The 18,485-nt window shown below is 44.3% G+C and overlaps 1 protein-coding gene across 3 annotated transcripts; it reads left to right on the top strand.

The window, feature by feature from the left end:
* The first annotated feature begins 5,058 nt into the window (after window positions 1-5,058).
* CIDEC (cell death inducing DFFA like effector c) lies at window positions 5,059-17,568 on the top strand. 3 transcript variants are annotated; one of them, XM_079795009.1, is made up of 6 exons: window positions 5,059-5,107; window positions 6,420-6,497; window positions 7,303-7,456; window positions 14,517-14,675; window positions 14,758-14,945; window positions 16,991-17,568. In XM_079795009.1, exons 2-6 carry the CDS (start codon window positions 6,445-6,447, stop codon window positions 17,151-17,153), a joined length of 717 nt encoding a protein of 238 aa, XP_079651135.1. In that variant the 5' UTR covers window positions 5,059-5,107; window positions 6,420-6,444; the 3' UTR covers window positions 17,154-17,568. The 3 variants fall into 3 exon arrangements, with proteins under 3 accessions (XP_079651135.1, XP_079651134.1, XP_079651133.1); XM_079795008.1 differs by lacking the exon at window positions 5,059-5,107 and adding an exon at window positions 5,118-5,159; XM_079795007.1 differs by lacking the exon at window positions 5,059-5,107 and adding an exon at window positions 6,038-6,169.
* The last annotated feature ends 917 nt before the right edge of the window (window positions 17,569-18,485 follow it).

Raw genomic sequence — 18,485 nt, forward strand, 5'->3', positions numbered from 1 at the left:
ACTTCCGGCCCCTCTGTCTCAGGAGGACCGACTCTGTGGTCATTCTCCTCCCGCGCACGCGCACGCGGCCTCTCCCGGCCCCGCCCCGGCCGCCTCCAGCTGGGAGAGCAAGAAATTAACCTCGCCCCTCCTCCCCGCCGCACTCATCTTTTTGCCTTCTGCCAGGAGCAGAGCACTTTTGACCACTTTGACTTTTTTTTTATATATATTTTATTGATTTTTTACAGAGAGGAAGGGAGAGGGATAGAGAGTTAGAAACATTGATGAGAGAGAAACATCGATCAGCTGCCTCCTGCACACCCCCCACTGGGGATGTGCCCGCAACCAAGGTACATGCCCTTGACCGGAATCTAACCGGGGACCCTTGAATCTGCAGGCCTATGCTCTATCCACTGACCCAAACCGGTCTCGGCCACTTTGACTTTCTTAAACTCTAGGCTGCTGTCCCCACTTCATAGATGGGGAAATTTATTTCAGCACTTTCACTTTTTAAAACTCTAATATGAGTTTAAGAGGCCGCTGCCTCCCCCCAACCCCCTTCACGGATGGGGAAACTCACAGTCACGAAATATCTATCCATGGATTACATAATCGTTGCAAAGAGAAAACAGTAACTTTGGAGAAAACTTGTGCGAATCCCTTTAACCAAGTAATCAAAATTAATTTGACCACTAATGACAAACCACCACTCGTACCTCCTGATACACAGCATCAGTTCTGTGATATTTCTGCCCGAGATACTTAACCTGAATCTAATCATGATGAGATGACAGATAAATTCAAATTGAGGGACATTCTACAAGATAACTGGACTGGACTTTTCAAAAAGGTCCAGGCCATGAAAGAAAAATATATTATGTAGAGGAAGAAAGTTAAATGATGGTTGCCAGGGGCAGGGGGAGGAGGGAATGAGGAGTTGCTTAAAGGGTAAAGAAATGAAAAGGAAGCCGGGCAGGTGTTGTTCAGTGGTTGAGTGTGGTCAGGAGGTCAGATTTGGATTCCAGGTCAGGGCACGTGCTCTGGTTTCGGGCTGGATCCCCAGTAGGGGACATGCAGAAGGCAGCTGATCAATGATTCTCTTTCATCATTGATGTTTCTATCTACCCCGTCCCCTGTGAAATCAATAAAAATATGTTTTTATTAAATACCAAAAAAAAACATTTTTTGAAAAAGAAATGGAAAAAAGTTCTGGAGACGAATGTGGTGATGGTTGCACAGTAATGTGAAAGTACCTAATTTCACTAACTGTACACTTAAAATGGTTAATTTTATGTTACATACATTTTATCCCAACAAAAAAATAAATACATAAAATAAGAAAAATTTAGTTATGTTATCTGAAATTAAGCATGTTTTTATATGTTTAAGGGTCATTTGTATTTCATTTCCCTGAACTGTGTTCATATTCTTTGCCCATTTTTCCACTATGCTGTTGATCTTAATTTTTTTTATCTTCTTAATTTATATATAGATAGAAGAGGGAAGAGGGAAGAGGGAGGAGAGAGAGAGAGAGAGAGAGAGAGAGAGAGAGAGAGAGAGAGAGAGAGAGAGAGAGAGAGAGACTGGCCTCTTGTTTATAATATTAGTTGCAATATATTTTTCCTAGTCATTGTGTGTCTTTGACTTTACTCCCGATATTACAAGTTTAACATGCTGAATATTTTGAATGTATAATTTTTTTTAATTTATTGAGTTTTATTTTTTAGAGAGAGAGGAAGGGACAGGGCTAATGAAACATTGATGTGAAAGTGAAACATCCATTGGCTGCCTCCTGCTTGCCCCTCACCGAGGATCGAGCTGCAACCCAGGCACGTGCCCTGACTGGGAATCAAACCAGCAACCTTTCATGCACAGGACCGCACTCAACCAAATGAGCTGCACTGGCCAGGGCCAATGTATAATTTTTTTATTATTATTTTTTGCTTCTCAATTCTGAATCATAGCTAGACCTTCTCAACTCCAAGGTGTCTCAAAAATAGTGTAAAAGTTCAATAAATGCTGTTGAATAAATAAATTCCAACTGAGCCGAAATCATCCTCTTCTAAGCACTGTGAAGAATCTTCAGGTTCATGGAGCCATTCTCCCATTTCTTCACTCCTCCTCTACCCACCCACCTGCCACCCCTCCCCTCTGGCAGATATTCTCTGTCTTTGACTAGTGGTTATCTTTGTTTTTATTGTGTACACAGTCCATGATGCACCCGTGTTCGTCAGGGCCAGCCTGCTTCTGAGTCATCCATTCACCTATCACGGGACACCAAACACACGTTCAATAAATGTTTGAGGTGTGACTGTCCAAGGGAGGGCCTGCAACTCTTTCCCCAGGTCTTTCTCCCCGAAGTATTTGTTTATAGTTTTCTTTTTTAAACTGTTTATTATTTTATTTTATTTTATTTTTTTGTTAATCCTCACCCAAGGATATTTTTCCATTGATTTTTAGAGAGAGTGGAAGGGAGAGGGAGAGACACAGAGAGAGAAATATCGATGTGTTGGGGATTGAGCCTGCAACCGAGGTGCTCTGGACATGTCCTTGACTGGAATTGAACCCAGGACCCCTTCAGTCCACAGGCCGAAGCTCTATCCACTGAGCCAAACTGGCTGTTCATACTTTTCTTCTGGCCCTTGGTCTGCCTTAAAGTTCAGTGATTTGTGTTCCCGTCTCTTCATCCTGCTCATTCCCTTCTCAAATCCTTTTGATGTTTCCTTTGCCTGGGGAGAGGGGGTAATGTCTCCCCACAGGACTTCAAAATCTGGCTTACAGGCCCAGCCAGAATATGTAGACTTTGTGCCTCCCCCACTCGCAGTCGTTATGCTGAAGCCTAATCCCCAATGTGATGGAATTTGGAGGTGGGATTTTTGGGAGGTGGGATTAATGTCCTAATAAAAGAGACTCCCTCTCTCCTCCACCATGGGGAGGGCACAGAGAGAAGAGGGCAGGAAGCCAGTCCTCACCAGACCCTAAATCTACCAGGGTCTTCATCTTGGACTTGCCAGGCTCCAGAATTGTGAGAAATAAATTTCTCTTGTTCATAAGCCACTAGTATATGGTATTCATTTCCTGCAGCCCAAATGGACTAAGACACCCCAGGGCTTCAAAAGACTGGTTTCTCACCAGTCAGGATTTAGCTGAAAGCTCCCCTCCCCACAGACGTTCCTAACCCCAAGGCCAATCTTGCTCTCCAGCCATTTGTTATCATATCACCTGGTTTTGTTTTCTTCCCAGGACATCATTATCTGAAATTATTTTATTTGCATATTTGTTCATGGTCAGAGTTCTCCCCCCTCCTCCAGTAATGTCAGTTCCTTGAAGTATGGGACAAGGCCGCCTTGTTTCCTGGTATATTCTCAGCCTCTAGGAAGGCTGACACATAGTAAGTGACTAATAAATAGTTGTTGAATGTTGAATGAATGAATGATGGTTGCCTGGGAGCTCCTTCAGGGAAGGATTGGGTCTAAATAAGAAGTAATAATAATAATAATAAATAAATAATAGTTATAATAGCTATTTATTGAGCCTGACAAATGTATTAACCTTTTGCACTCGGATGTCGAGTGTGACTCGACAAGGTTAGCATTAGAATAAAGAAATCGAGAAAAAAGCAAGCGAGTGCAAAGGGTTAAGCTCTACAGCAAGTGCATCTCATGATTATCTCATTTAATCTTTAGGACAACCCAATGGGGTAGGAGTTACTAGTATTTTTAATTCCCATTTGTCCGATCAAACTGAAGCTTAGAGGAGTTTCATCACACAGCTAAGGCTAGACTGCTGATTTTCAAAGTGTTGTACCTAAGGAGCTACAGCTTCAGCATTGCCTAGAAATCTGTTAGAAATACACTTTCTTAGGCCCCACCCCAGACATACTGAGTCAGAAACTCTGGGGTGGAGCCAGCAATCTGAATTTTAACAAACCCTCCAGGTGATTATGATGCACTAGTGCAGTGGTCGGCAAACGGCGGCTCGCGAGCCACATGCGGCTCTTTGGCCCCTTGAGTGTGGCTCTTCCACAAAATAACACGTGCGGGCACGCACGTACAGTGCGATTGAAACTTTGTGGCCCATGCGCAGAAGTCGGTTTTCGGCCTGGGAGAGTCTATTTTGAAGAAGTGGCGTTAGAACACTCAAGGGGCCAAAGAGCCGCATGTGGCTCGCGAGCCACGGTTTGCCGACCACTGCACTAGTGTGAAAAACCCTGTGCTGAAAGAAAGATGAGCTTATAGTTTTGCCTGTTCTGGATATTTCATACAAGTGGAATCATAAAAATATATATGTGATTTGCTGTGAATGGCTTCTTTCACTCTGCATATATTTTTTTAAAGTTCATCCATGTAATAGCCTCTATCCTTTTTATTAACAAATAACATTCTATTTATGGATATACCACATTTTTTACTCATTCATCAATTGATGAACACTTGGGTTGTTTCAAATTTTTGGCTAATGTGAATAATGCTATGAACACTCACGTGTAAGTTTTTGTATGGATATATGTTTTTATGTCTCTTGGATACTATATATATGTACATCCATCTATCTATCTATCTAGAAGTAGAATTGCTGGGTCATAGATCTTACCCTCTAAACCACTACACATTTCAGCTAGTCTTAGTCTCTGCTATTATTACATAATTACATCATTAATAACACCAATATTATTGGTCTTTGTTGCAAAGACCTTTACTTTTATTATCACAAATCCTCCCTCAATCCTTTGACACAGGAATCATTATTCCCTGTAGTACAGGGAGAGAAACTGGAGCGCATGGGCATAAGGCAATTTGTCTACACTCAGACAGCTAACACGGGCAGTGCGGAAGCCACAACCCACATGGGCCTGTTTTCTGTGCCCTCTGTGCCTGCTGCCATGTCTTGGGCCAGACCCTGTCCCAAAGCTGTCGTAACATGCCTCCTGCCCTCCTTTGGGGCATTTTCTGGAAGTTAGACTGGCCTGAAAATCCCAAGGGTAAAAGCTGTACACTCACCCATGCTCTTTTCCCCAGCTGGCACTGAGGGCCAGGGGAGGGGCTTCCCCCGGGAGCGGGAAATAAAATGAAGGGAGGGCGGAGCTGGGCAGGGCAGTACTATAAGGTTAGGAGGCTGTGAGGGGGAGGTAAGAATTTTTTTGTTTTGTGGTGTTTTGTTTCTTGGCTCTTGGAGAGCAGGTGAGGTGGGGCTTGGCAGAGTTTTGCTATGGATAGGGAATGGGAGTGAGGAGTGAGGCCAAAACAAGCAGGCTTGGGTAGTGAGCTTTCACAGGCAAGGCAGGTCTGAGGAGCCCCTTTCCCCAAGTCGTTAGGAGGAAAGAGTAATTTTACCTGACTGTGGAGGGAGCTTTCTTCCATGACCCTCCTTGAGCCCCTTATTCGGCGCCAGGCCCTTGCTGTGCTGGGGGCTAGGGTTAGGGAGAACATCTCAGGGCCAGGCACCCCGTGCCTAGGGGGCTAAGACAGAAATAGATACTTGGCTAAGAAGTAGGAAGGGCAGGTTGAAGGGGAAATTCTGTAAGCTGTGTATGAAGGCTTTCCAAGGAGTGGAAAGCAATGCAACTGGGGCTTCAAAGCTACAGACATTTAGCTCTGGGACAGAGGAAAGCATTGCAGGTGGAGGGAACTGCCTTTTGCATGCTTGGAACATGCAAAAGCCGGAGCACAGAGGTTTAGGAGACAAAGTGGTAGCAGGTGAGCCTAAAGCTGTCAGCTAGAGCTGTACTGTTCAGTAGGGTTGCCAGTAGCCATAAGACACCATGGCTATTTAAATTTAAATTAGCATTAATAAATCCAGCCCCTTAGGCATACTAGCAACATTTTAAGTGCTCAATAGCCACATTGGGCTAGTAGCTATGGAAACAGAGAGAATAGATGTAGAACGTCTCCATCATCTCACAAAGTCCCTTTAGTCAGTGTGAAGCCTCAGGAGGGTTTGGATTGCTCAAGGGCCTACGGGAGAGAGCAGGCTTAGCCTGGGCTGCCTGGCCTGTGAGGCCTGGCCTGTGATGTCTCTGGACTACAGCTGAGGGAACAGTCCCCGGCAGTGTGAGGTGGTGTGACTCACCTCCTGCCAGCATAAAGTGGACTCTGCCCCCAGGGGCAGGAATTAACCAGGCCGGGCGTCTTTAGCTCCAACTCGGGATCCCTGATCAGTGTGATCGGAGCCAGAGTCAGAGAAACATGGAGTGAGTGGTACTAGGGAGGGTGGAGCCGCTGAGTGGGGCTGAGCCTGGGCACTGAGGGGGTCTCCAACTTGGTCACAGTTGGTGTGCATGGGGTTGGACAGAAAAAAGGCTGGGGGAGGTGTCTGTGAATTGAGAGGGGAGAGCAGAGTGGAAGCTTGCTGGATGGGGGTGGAGTGGTTCTGTGTCAAATGATGAGAGAACGGAAACCCTCCCAGTCCACGGTAATGAGCTGTTTCTGCTTCCTTCCCAGGTCCAATGCAGTCCAGCTGACGAGAATGGAATATGCCATGAAGTCCCTCAGCCTTCTCAACCCCAAGTCCCTCTCCAGGTGAGGAGAGCCGAGGGTGAAAGGGAAGGGGAGCTTCCTGTGAGTGGTAGGGCAGAACGTCTCAAATTTCAGTGGCACATAAGTCACTTGTGTATCTTCGTAAAGTGTAGATTCTGATTCTGGGGGTCTGTAATGAGGCCCAAGATTACCACCACACTGTGCTTGCGCTTTCATTCTTGATCTCTTTTAAACCTCACCACGGCTTTGGGAAGTGGAGATTATTACACCAAATTAATAGACAAGGAAACTGAGCACAGAGTGGATGCTTTCGATTACCTAGCAAATGGGTAGTGGGGCCAGGATTCTAACTTTGCCTGCCTGACTCCAAAACCCAGGTTCCCTCCACTCCTTCAGTTCTACATTGTTATGTCAGAGTTCAAAAACATCTTACACTGACGTCAGCTTCGCCACTTCATCTCACTTTACAGGTGAGAGGAGTGAGGCCAAGAGAGGAAAGTGGAATTGGGGGTATGTGAGGTGGGTCTTCTATCACTCTGTTCCTCCTCATGGTCTGAGAACCAGCAGAGTCAATATCACTTGGGAATTTATTAGACACACAGAATCTCAGACTCCACCCAGACCTACTGAATCAGAACCTGCATTTCACCAAGATCCCCGCAGACTTACACGCCCATTAAAGTCTGAGATGCACTGAGGTGGCTGACTTTTGAGTAAGACTATCTAGAGCAGGCTTGGTAGGTGGTAGGGGAGGAGGAATATGGTGAGCTCAGCCTAGAGGGATTGCTATGGGGTGAGAGCTGGGAAGCAGCAGGCAGCTTATTCTAATGCCCCAAACCACCCCCAGGTATGTGGCAGTGAGCACCTCGGTGGTGACCCAGCAGCTGCTGTCGGAGCCCAGCCGGGCGCCCCTCAGAGTCCGGCCCTGCAGAGTGAGCACCCACGACCGGAGTGTGCGGAAGGGCATCATGGCGCACAGCCTGGAGGACCTCCTCCACAAGGTGAGGGGCGGGCCTGACCTCTGCACAGCCCAACCACTGGGACCTTGGCTCAGAGTTGGCCCTGCCTGCTGCCTCTGTCCTCCAGGTCATGAGCTGGAAGTTCAGTAAGGATGAAGTTCATGGCTCACATGGTGAAAAGATTTCCTCTCTTATGCCAGGTCAAGTGGGTTGGTAGTGCCTGCCTGGAGTGCTGTTGACAGGGTGAGGGTAGTCTATTGCTTTCCTATATCGACATCAGTGGTATTGTCAGAGCATATCTGCTCCCTGGAAGGATCCTTAGGTTGCCTTTTACAGTTGTTCTTAAACATGTAGAAGTGCCCGAAAGTTGGGGAAATGGGCGATATTTTAGACATTCCCTTCTCCATCAACTCCCTTCAGCCAGGGCAGTTCTCCTCCGTCTGTTTCCTATACTGACCTTCCACGTAAGGATTTTTTAATAGCTGTAGAAGACTTTCTTCAAACTGTTAATCAGGTAAGCTTCCAGAGGAGAAAACCAAGGATATACAACGCTTGTGGATGGTAGTCACAGCAGGCAAGAATGACACCCTTCCCCATGTCCAGGCTTCCTCTCCACTGCTTATGGGTATCTTCCTCCGTTGCCCGGCCTACAGCCTCATCTATTCTGGCTCCATATCAGTCATGTGCTTCACTGCCCCACTGGCTTATCAGCTCCAGGGGGTGGGACCCTGCTCATCTGCAAGTCCAGGTGCCTGACACAGATCAAATGTTTGAATGAGGCTTCCAATTACTAGTCTGCTTACCATATAAAAACCATAGCTGACCTACCTAACCCTCTATTCTAGGTTGTCTCCCCCATTTCTCTGAATTAGGTCCATTCTTCCTGGAAGCCAATTTCCCCTCCCTTGTGAGGCTTCCAGTTGTGCCAGACTACATTTCTTGTGCCTTGAATCAAAAGGGCTCTTTCACACTTGAGTCTAGACTCTGCAATATTTTTCACACTGAGGTTCTGGGACCACCTTATGCATTACAATGGCCTTGTTAACACATGGCTTCCCAGACTTCTCCCCCTTGAGACTGATTAGGTCATGAGTGAGGCACAGGAATTGTTATTTAAGCAGATTCTTCAGGAGATTCTTATAGCCACTGAGTTTGAGAATTCCTAGTCAGAGCCCTAACTGCAGAGGATGCAGGGAGAAACAGCTTTCTAAGATGGACCATAGGTCAGAAGTGAAGTATACTTGGAATTAGGAAGACATCATTCTATCTAGACTGACTTTCCAAATTTGGCAACAGAAAGAAAGGAGCAGAGAAAACGAGGGGAGAGAGGGTAAGGAGATATGGTTGGGAGAGAGCAGGGTATGAAGTCCTTTATTGGCTATGGCAAAGAACAGTTGGGTTTCATGTTAAAAGATAACAGGAAGCTCCAACTGGTTTGGCTCAGTGGATAGAGTGTTGGCCTGTGGACTGAGGGGTCCTAGGTTCGATTCCAGTCAAGGGAACATGCCAGGGTTGTGGGCTCAATCCCTAGTAGGGGGTGTGCAGGAGGCAGCCGATCAATGATTCTCTCTCATCATTGATGTTTCTATCTCTCCCTCTCCCTTCCTTTCTGAAATCAATAAAAAAAATTTTTTTTAAAAGTTAACAGTAAGCCATTGGAGGATTTTTTAAAATGAAATGAGATTTTGAAACAATCTCAAACTAACAAAAGTTGCAAAAACAATATGAGACTTCCTGAAGCACTTGAGAGCAAATTGCTGACCTGATGCCTGTCATTCTTGGATACATCAATGTTGTGTTTTCTCCAAACAAGGATATTCTCCTATATAATCACAATACAACCATCAAAATCAGGCAAAATACAATCTATACTAATAAAAGGGTAATATGCTAATTAGACCGGACATCTTCCATACGACCTTCCAGATGTCCTTCCTGACAAAGCCGGGTCTGAGTGAAGCCATCCGCCTCTGGTCCCAGGCACCTGCAGCTGGCCAGAGGAGCGAATCCTGGGTCCCGGGTGTGGGGCCAAGGCAGAGGCAGTTAGGAATGATCAGGCTAGCAGGGGAACAGTTAGGGGTGATCAGGTAGGCAGGCAGAGGGGTTAGGGGCGGTCAGGCAGGCAGAGGTGGTTAGGGGCAATCAGGCAGGCAGGCAGGCAAGCAGTTAGGAGCCAGTGGTCCCAGATTTCGAGAGGCAGTTGGACATCCCCCAAGGGGTCCCAGATTGGAGAGGGTGCAGACCGGGCTAAGGGATGCCGCCCCCCCCCCCACCCGTGCACGAATTTTATGCACTGGACCTCTAGTATTATATAACTACCGTTTGATCTTGAGACTACATTCAAGTGTTTGCAATTATTCCAATAATTGCTTTGTAGCAAAAGGACCCAGGTCAGGATCAAGCGTTCTATTTAATTGTGAATCTCTTTATTTAATTTTTAATTTATTGATTTTAAAGAGAGAGAGATGAAGAGGAAGAGACAAAGACAGAGATATTGATTTGTTGTTCCATTTATTTATGCATTGATTAATTGATTCTTGTATGTGCTCTGACCGGGGATTGAACCCACAACTTTGGTGTATTGGATGATGCTCTAACTAACTGAGCTACTGGCCAGGGAATTGTGCCTCTCTCTCTCTCTGCCTCTCTCTCTCTCTCTCTCTCTCTCTCTCTCTCTCTCTCTCTCTCTCTCTTAATTCTCACCCAAGCATATTTTTCCATTGATTTTTAGAGAGAGTGGGAGGAGGGGGGGGAGAGGGAGAGGGAGAGGGAGAGAGAGAGAGAGAGAGAGAGAGAGAGAGAGAGAGAGAGAGAAACATTGATGTGAGAGAGACCTGGACCGGGGAAAGACCTGCAACCAAGGTACCTGTCCTTGACCAGGAATCAAACCTGCCACCCTTTGGTGCACTGGCCGATGCTCTACCACTAGCCACACTGGCCAGGACTGTGCACCTCTTTAGTCTCTTTCAGTCTGAAACAGTTCCCTAATTTCCTTGACATTCATGACCTTGACTATTTTGAAGATTAAAAGCCAGTTGTTTTGTTTACTCTTATTTAGTTTAGAATTATTTAATTGCATACAATTTTGATTTGTCACATTACTATTTAACTTTGAATATCTGAATAAAAAGGTATGGTCAGGGCCCTGGAGAGGTAGATCAGTTAGTGGGAGTGTTGTCCCAAATACCAAGGTTGGGAGTTCAATCCCTGGTCAGAGCACATACAAGAATAAGTGGAACAACAACTCTCTCTCTCTCTCATCATTAAGTAAAAAAAATTTTTAAAGGTACAGTCAGGCTTCTCTATATAAAGTTATTGTTGTTTCCTTTCTGTTAATTATTTTCTAGGGAAGTACTTTGCACTAAGTAAAATCTCATTCTGCATCTAAATTTCAATGTATTTACTTACTAGAGGCCTAGTGCACGAAATTCATGCACGGGGCGGGGGAGGGGGAGGAGGGTCCCCTCAGCCCGGCCTGCACCCTCTCCAATCTGGGACCCCTCGGGGGATGTCCGACTGCCAGTTTAGGCCCAATTCCACAGGGAGTTGGACATGCCTCTCACAATCTGGGACCGTTGGTTCCTAACTGCTTGCCTGCCTGCCTGCCTGATCATCCCTAACCCCTCTGCCTGCCTGCCTGATCACCCCTAACCCCTCTGCCTGCCTGCTTGATCACCCCTAACCATCTCTGCCTGCTTGCCTGATCGCCCCTAACCACCTCTGCCTCAGCCCTGCACCTGGGACCCAGGATTCCCTCCTCTGGCTGGCCACAGGCACCCAGGACCTGGGCTTCCCTCCCTCTGGCCAGCTTCGCCGGAGCCGCAGTCATAGCCGCAGGCGACTGGGACAGTAGGTGGGCAGCTTTGCCCTCTCCTGGGCAGCAGCCGCAGGCGCTGGCACCTGGGACCAAAGGCGGGCAGCTTTGCCCGGGCCCGGCTTTGTTAGGAAGAACATCTGGTCTAATTAGCATATTACCCTTTTATTAGTATAGATATCAAAAAGGACTCAAGTATCCCCATTTAAATGGGATATAAGGATGGTAACAGATTATTTACTGATGCTCAAATTGTCCCAGACTTGGCCAGTGGGACTCCTTTCAGCCCTATTTCTGTGTTGCGCTTTCTGACTTCCTGGCACAACAAGGTACTGCAGGCTCATCTTGTACCTTTCCTGCCATAGCCCTCGAGTTCACCATTTTTCTAAGAAGGTCTGCTTCATTTTAGTGAAGAATGGTATTCAGAAAACAAGATCTGAGAGCTAGGTGTGTTCATTGCTGTTGGTGTATTGCTCATCCCAGGCCTATATTAAAGGATTTTAAGCAGAAAAATATGTTCTCTAACGAATCCAAGTAAGAAAAGTAAAGTGAAAATTCTACTATTTAGAGAGAATTAATGGTGTGACTGTGAATGTCCTAAATAGTCTATCCTTATATATTACTTAAATGGGGTTATGTAGTATAGAGCTGACTTTTCATCCTATAACATGTCATGGTCTCTTTCCATTTTAATTAGTATAGTATAAATTTTAGTAAATGCACACTATGGACTATGGACTCTGTCAAATGACTTATATATAGCATTTCTTATAATCATCACCTTGAGGCAGCTACAATTATTCCCATTTTCTAGGGGCAGAGGCCAAGTTTATTCACTGGGATTTAAACCTAGGCTATCATCTCACACTTTTGCATTTAATTGTTCTATGTACTTGCCTCAACTTTTTAGATTATGAAAACTAATGTACTTGCCTCAACTTTTTAGATTATGAAACTAGTTTAGAGAAATGAGGTGACTTAAGTTCAGAACAATGAAGTAGAGAAGCTAGAATTCAAACCTATGTCTCTTTATCGCTAGAGTTGCACTATTCAATGCAGTAGCTACTAATTATATGTGGTTACTAAATTCTTGAAATTTATCTAGTTGAAATTGAGATGTGTTTACATATAAAGTGCATATAAGATTTTGAAGACTTAATATGGAAAAAATGTAAAATCTTATAAAATTTTTATTGTAGCTATATATATTTTTAGATTGAATTAAGTATATTACAAGTAATTCCACCTGTTCTTATTTTAATGTGGCTATTAGAAATTTTATTTATTTATTTATTTATTTATTTATTTATTTATCCTCCCCAGAGAATATTTTTTCCACTGATTTTTAGAAAGAGTAGAAGGGAGGGAGGGGGAGAGACACACACATCAATGTGAGAGAGACACATCAATTGGTTGCCTCCCTGAGGTGCCTAGACAGGGATCAAACTTGCAACCCAGGTACATGCCCTTCAGTGCACCGGGCCGAAGCTATATCCACTTAGCAACATCAGCCAGGGTATGCTATTAGAAAATTCAAACCAATGGAATAGAATCGAAAGTCCAGAAATAAACCCATGTATCTATGGTCAATTGATTTTTTTACAGGGTGCCAAGACTATTCAATAGAGAAAGAATACTCTCTTCAACAAACAGTGGTGGGACGTGGTGATAACCACATGCAAAAAAATAAAATTGGATCCCTGCCTCACACTATGTACAAAATTAAGTCAAACTAGATTAAAGAGCTAAATGTAGATCTAAAACCATACAACCCTTAGAAGAAAACATAGGTGTAAGTCTTCATGACCTTGGTTTCTTAGATATGGCACCAAAGCACAACCAACCAAAAGGGGGAAAATCAGCATTAAAAACTTGTTTGCATCAACAGACACTATGAAAAAATGAAAAAACAACCCACAGAACGGGATAAAATATTTGTGAATCACATATCTCATAAGCATTGAGTATCAATAATATATAAAGAACTCATAACTCAATAATAAAAAGACAGCCTATTTAAAAATGGACTAAGAGTTTGAGTAGATGTTTCTGTAAAGAATATAATACAGCCCTGACCAGTTTGGCTCAGTGGATAGAGCATTGGGCCATGGACTGAAAGGTCCCTGTTCGATTCCAGTCGAGGGCATGTACCATGGTTGCAGGCTCGATCCCCAGTAGGGGGCGTGCAGGGGGCATCGGATTGATGTTTCTCTCTCATCGATGTTTCTAACTCTCTATCCCTCTCCCTTCCTCTCTGTAAAAAATCAATAAAAATATATATTTTTAAAAAGAATATAATACAAATGGGTAACAACACATGAAAATGTATTCAACATCTTAGTCATTAGGGAAATGTAAACCAGAATCACTTCATTCCCAATAGCCTGACTAAAATAAAAGATAGACAATAACAAGTGTTGATGAGGTTGTGTAGAAATTGGAATCCTCATACATTGCTGGTGGGAATATAAAATGATATAGCTGCTTTTGAAAACAGTTTGGTAGTTCCTTAAAAAGTTAAACACGATGTTGACTAAATGACTCAGCAGTGTCACTCCTAGGCATATACCCAGGAAAACAGGAAATATATTTTCACCCAAAAATTTGTACATGAATGATCATAACAGCATTATTTGTGATACTCAAAAAGGGAAACAATCACAGGTCTATCAATTGACGAATCAATAAAAAATGTAGTATATCTATATTTTAGAATATGATTCAACCATAAAGAAGAGTGAATCGTGTTGCAACATGGGCGAACCTTGAAACATACTAAGAAGCCAGTGTAAAAAGGCCACATAATGTATGATTCTGTTTATCTGAAATAAAGGTCCAGAACAGCCAAATCCTGTAAAGTAGAAGTTGTCATGGGTTGGGAAATGGGGAATGACTACTAATGGGTACTGGGTTTCTTTTGATTCCGAAATCGGATAGTGGTGGTGGTTGCAAAACTTAGTGAATGTAGTGAAAAACACTAAATTCTACACTCTAAACGGTCGAATTGTATAGCATATGAGTTATATCTCAATAGAAATTTACATATGTGGCTTCCATTATATTTTTACTGGAAAGCACTCTTCTAGAATATTAACCATGATGCCAGGCACCAGGAGATACCATAATACAGTCTTTGGATGGTGATCTCACAGCAAGAGCCTGAGCTGCAGTCCCATTCCACAGACCCTGGGCCACTTGTTCTTTCCCTGTGATGTGATGTGGGTCTTCCCCATTCCAGCTCTGTGGCTGCATGGGGGTGGCAGAAGCATCACCAACCTTATTCCCCAGGTCCGGGACACCCTGGTGCTGGCAGACAAGCCCTTCTTCCTGGTGCTGGAGGAAGATGGCACAGTGGTAGAGACCGAAGAGTATTTCCAAACCCTGGCAGACGACACAGTGTTCATGGCCCTCCAGAAGGGGCAGAAATGGCAGCCCCCATCAGACCAGGTGAGGTGCCACCTGTGGAGGGAGAACACTGGGAATCAGAAGTCCTTGAGGGGTGACAACCAACACACTTGTCTCAACACAGGGCTCTAGGTACCAACTCTCCCTCTCCCGTAAGCCTGCCAAGAAGATCGATGTGGCCCGTGTAACTTTTGACCTGTACAAGCTGAACCCACAGGACTTCATTGGCTGCCTGAATGTAAAGGCAACTCTCTACGGCACATACTCCCTTTCCTACAATCTTCACTGCTACGGGGCCAAGCGCATCATGAAGTGAGTGAATTGGGGTTCGCTGGGGGCAGGGTGGGTATGCAGCAATAGGAGAGCCCCTATCTGCTCACATGGACCTCAGCCTTTTAGGGCCTGGAACTGGTATTGATGCTGACAAAGCATGACAGCATGAGCTAGATCTTATGGCTGAACTAGTGCTTTACATTTCACTAATGTATGCCAAAGGGGTACACATACTCCTCCAGGTAGAACTGGGATATATTTAGTTTTTCTAATTATCTTCTATTATAACAGTTATTTTTTTCACTTAAAATAGTAACTTTTCCTAAGTAGTTTTCTAATCAACTGTTAAAAATGAACATGTGTCAAAGATTTTATTGAATTCACTAATTAATGAGAGAAAAGAAGTTACAATCAGTTCCAAGGGGAATTCAAAACCCCACCTATATGTATGTCCATCAAGAATACTGAAATAGCCCTATCCAGTTTGGCTCATTGGATAGAGCATTGGCCCAAGGACTGAAGGGTCCCGGATTTGATTCCGGTCAAGGGCATGTACTTTGGTCATGGGCTTGATCCCCAGTAGGCAGCGTGCAGGAGGCAGCTGATTGATGTTTCTCTCTCATCAATGTTTCTAACTCTCTATTCCTCTCCCTTCCTCTCTGTAAAAATCAATAAAATAAAAAAAAAATATATATATATATATATTTAAATATATTTTTATTGATTTCAGAGAATTTCAAACTCTTTTTATGTGTAGATGTTTATGGTTCTGTCTTTCTGCCCCCCATCCCTACCTCCACTAGAATTTATTTATTTATTTATTTTTAGAGACAGAGGAAGGGAGAGAGAAAAAACATTGATTGGTTGTTCCACTTATTTATGTATTCATTAGTTGCTTCTTGTATGTGCCCTAACCGAGGATAGAACCCGCAATCTTAGCATATCGGGACTGGCCAGGGCCTCCACCAGAATTTACTGAATGAAGGTTAATAGAAGACAAGTTTTAATATCAGCCAGGAAGTACTTATTTTCCCCTCCCTGATCCCCCCCCCCCCCCCCCCGCCCACCTGGGATTGACACCACTAGTGACTCTCACCTATCTTTTAAACAGATTTGGCTAAGGACTTAGTTAAAGCAGTCAAGCATTCAACCAGTTACTCTTGACCCCACCACATTTCCCCTATTCTTCTACACATCAGACCCCATGTTAAGTGATTTATGCTATTTCAACCTCCTAACCCTGTGTGGGATCACTATGATCCCAGGGTCTACAACAGATGTTGTGAAGGGCAGAGTTATGATCTTCATGTTTTGTAGATCAATATAACATCATCTACATAACATGAGATGTTAGAGCATGTTATATTGGTTAGTCCAAGTAGTATTACAAAAACAATAGGTCTTGTTGGACCCAAGGGTCTTGGGTTAGATTCCTGGACAAGGGCATGTACTTCGGTTGTGGTTCAATCAGAGTACATGCGGGAGGCAACCAATCAATGTGTCTCTCTCATCAACATTTCTTTCTTTCTCTCTTCCTCTCTTCCTCCCCTTCCACTCTCTCTAAAAATCAATGGAAAAAATATCCTCCGGCGAGGATTAAAAAAATAAATTAGCCCTGACTGGTTTGGCTCAGTGGATAGAGCATTGGCCAGCGGACTGAAGGGTCCCAGGTTCGATTCCAGTCAAGGGCATGTACCTTGGTTGCGAGCACATCCCCAGTGGGGAGTGTGCAGAAGGCAGCTAAATTGATGTTTCTAACTCTCTATCCCTCTCCCTTCCTCTCTGTAAAAAAATCAATAAAATATATTTAAAAAATAAATGAATAAATAAATAAAATTAAACAAACAAATAAATAAATGGCCTTGTTAAATGAGCTTGAATTTTGGACATCTCAATTAAGGTACAATTGCAGGTAATGCCTGTAGACCCTTTCCCATTTGCTGGGGGAAGGCAGCATCTGTTCCTATCTGCATATCACTCTGCAAGTTATGAAATTATTAAGGGAGCATGGGGAGGAGCATTTAGGAGATGCAGCCGGGAGTTTTCTCTGTATTTTAACTCCACTGCCTTCTCATTCCATCCAGGGAAGCTCTTCGCTGGGCCCTCTTCAGCATGCAGGCCACAGGCCACATGCTGCTCGGCACCTCCTGTTACATGCAGCAGCTTCTGGATGCCACAGAGGAAGGGCAGCCCCCGAAGGGCAAGGCCCCATCCCTCATCCCGACCTGTCTGAAGATACTGCAATGAAGGCCCAAGTCCTTGAAGGCCTTCTCCAGCCAAGGACTAGCCTGGGAATCCCATGCTCAGCTGGTAGCGTCCACAAGCCTGGCAGTTAGAGAGCTTCTTATCTCCCTACATCTCCCTCACCCACACAGGACCATGAATGTGGAAGCAGGAGGAAGGGCTGGAAACCTGGGATGGGATGGCCAAAGGAGAGCTGAGGGCTTTTGTCCCGGCCTAGTTCCTCCCTGTCCGAGGTAGCTTACCTGACCAAGACTGTTCGCCAGCACGCTAGGCATGAAGTATGCCCCTCAGCTACCGGTCTTCACATGCTATACTTTCATCACACTCCCTACCTCCTGGCCCCCATCCCTAATAGTCCTGAGTGAACGGTCAGGCCCATTAGTATATGATATTAGACAGTTGGCAATAAATGATTTATGCTGATACATCTTTGCCTGTGTTCTTTGGAGATGAGGGTGGAGTTCTATCTGGAAGGTTCGACAGGTCTAAAGGAAAAGAGGAATCTATTGTCAAACCAGTCTCCAAAATGTGGGGTTACAGGAAACAGCACTTTTTCTGCCAAAAATGTCTGCTTAATCAGAGACTTGAGCAAACCATATAATCCATACACTAAGTAACCATTTACAAAAGAAATTTGCCTATCTTGGGCTTTGATGGGCAGGGTGGGATTAAGGCACTCTTCTAACTTCTCACTGTTGCATTTTATTACAATCTTTTTTTTTTTTTTTTTTTTTTTTTTACAGAGAGGAAGGGAGAGGTATAGAGAGTTAGAAACATCAATGACAGAGAAACATCCACCAGCTGCCTCCTGCACACCTCCTACTGGGGATGTGCCCGCAACCAAGGTACATGCCCTTGACCAGAATCGAACCTGGGACCCTTGAGTCCGCAGGCCGACACTCTATCCACTGAGCCAAACCGGTTAGGGCAATTACAATCTTTTAATTGTTTAGGTGGTAAAGCACTAACCAAGCTGTAACACAGCTCTCAATCAATGCCTTCCCTAGCTTGCCAGACAGTTCAGAACTTTCAGCCTCAGGATTTCAAAATGAGCTGTTAGGTAGCCACAAAGAATATTGATTTCTCATCAGTGTGAGCTGGCATTTTTCAATATAGGACAACTCAAAACAAAACAAGCAAGAAATGTTTGCAGTGACCACGCTTTATAGTCTGTAACTCTCAGATTAAAAATCAATAGAAAAAATATCTGACCCTTACTTAAAGTCTATTTGGGTTTATTAAGAACAAAGACAAAGGCCTGGGTTGGAGAGTTAATGCTGGCAGCTGACCCATACCCTGCAGCATGTGTGGGAGGAGCTGCCAGAGCTAGCAAAA

This window comes from Cnephaeus nilssonii, assembly GCF_951640355.1.
Source record: "Cnephaeus nilssonii genome assembly, chromosome: 17".
Classification (NCBI taxonomy): Eukaryota; Metazoa; Chordata; class Mammalia; order Chiroptera; family Vespertilionidae; genus Cnephaeus; species Cnephaeus nilssonii.

Coding starts and splice junctions, on each gene's coding strand:
- CIDEC (XM_079795007.1), top strand. Junction 6,498..7,302: donor AACCCCAAGTCCCTCTCCAG/GTGAGGAGAGCC, acceptor AACCACCCCCAG/GTATGTGGCAGTGAGCACCT. Junction 14,946..16,990: donor GGGGCCAAGCGCATCATGAA/GTGAGTGAATTG, acceptor CATTCCATCCAG/GGAAGCTCTTCGCTGGGCCC.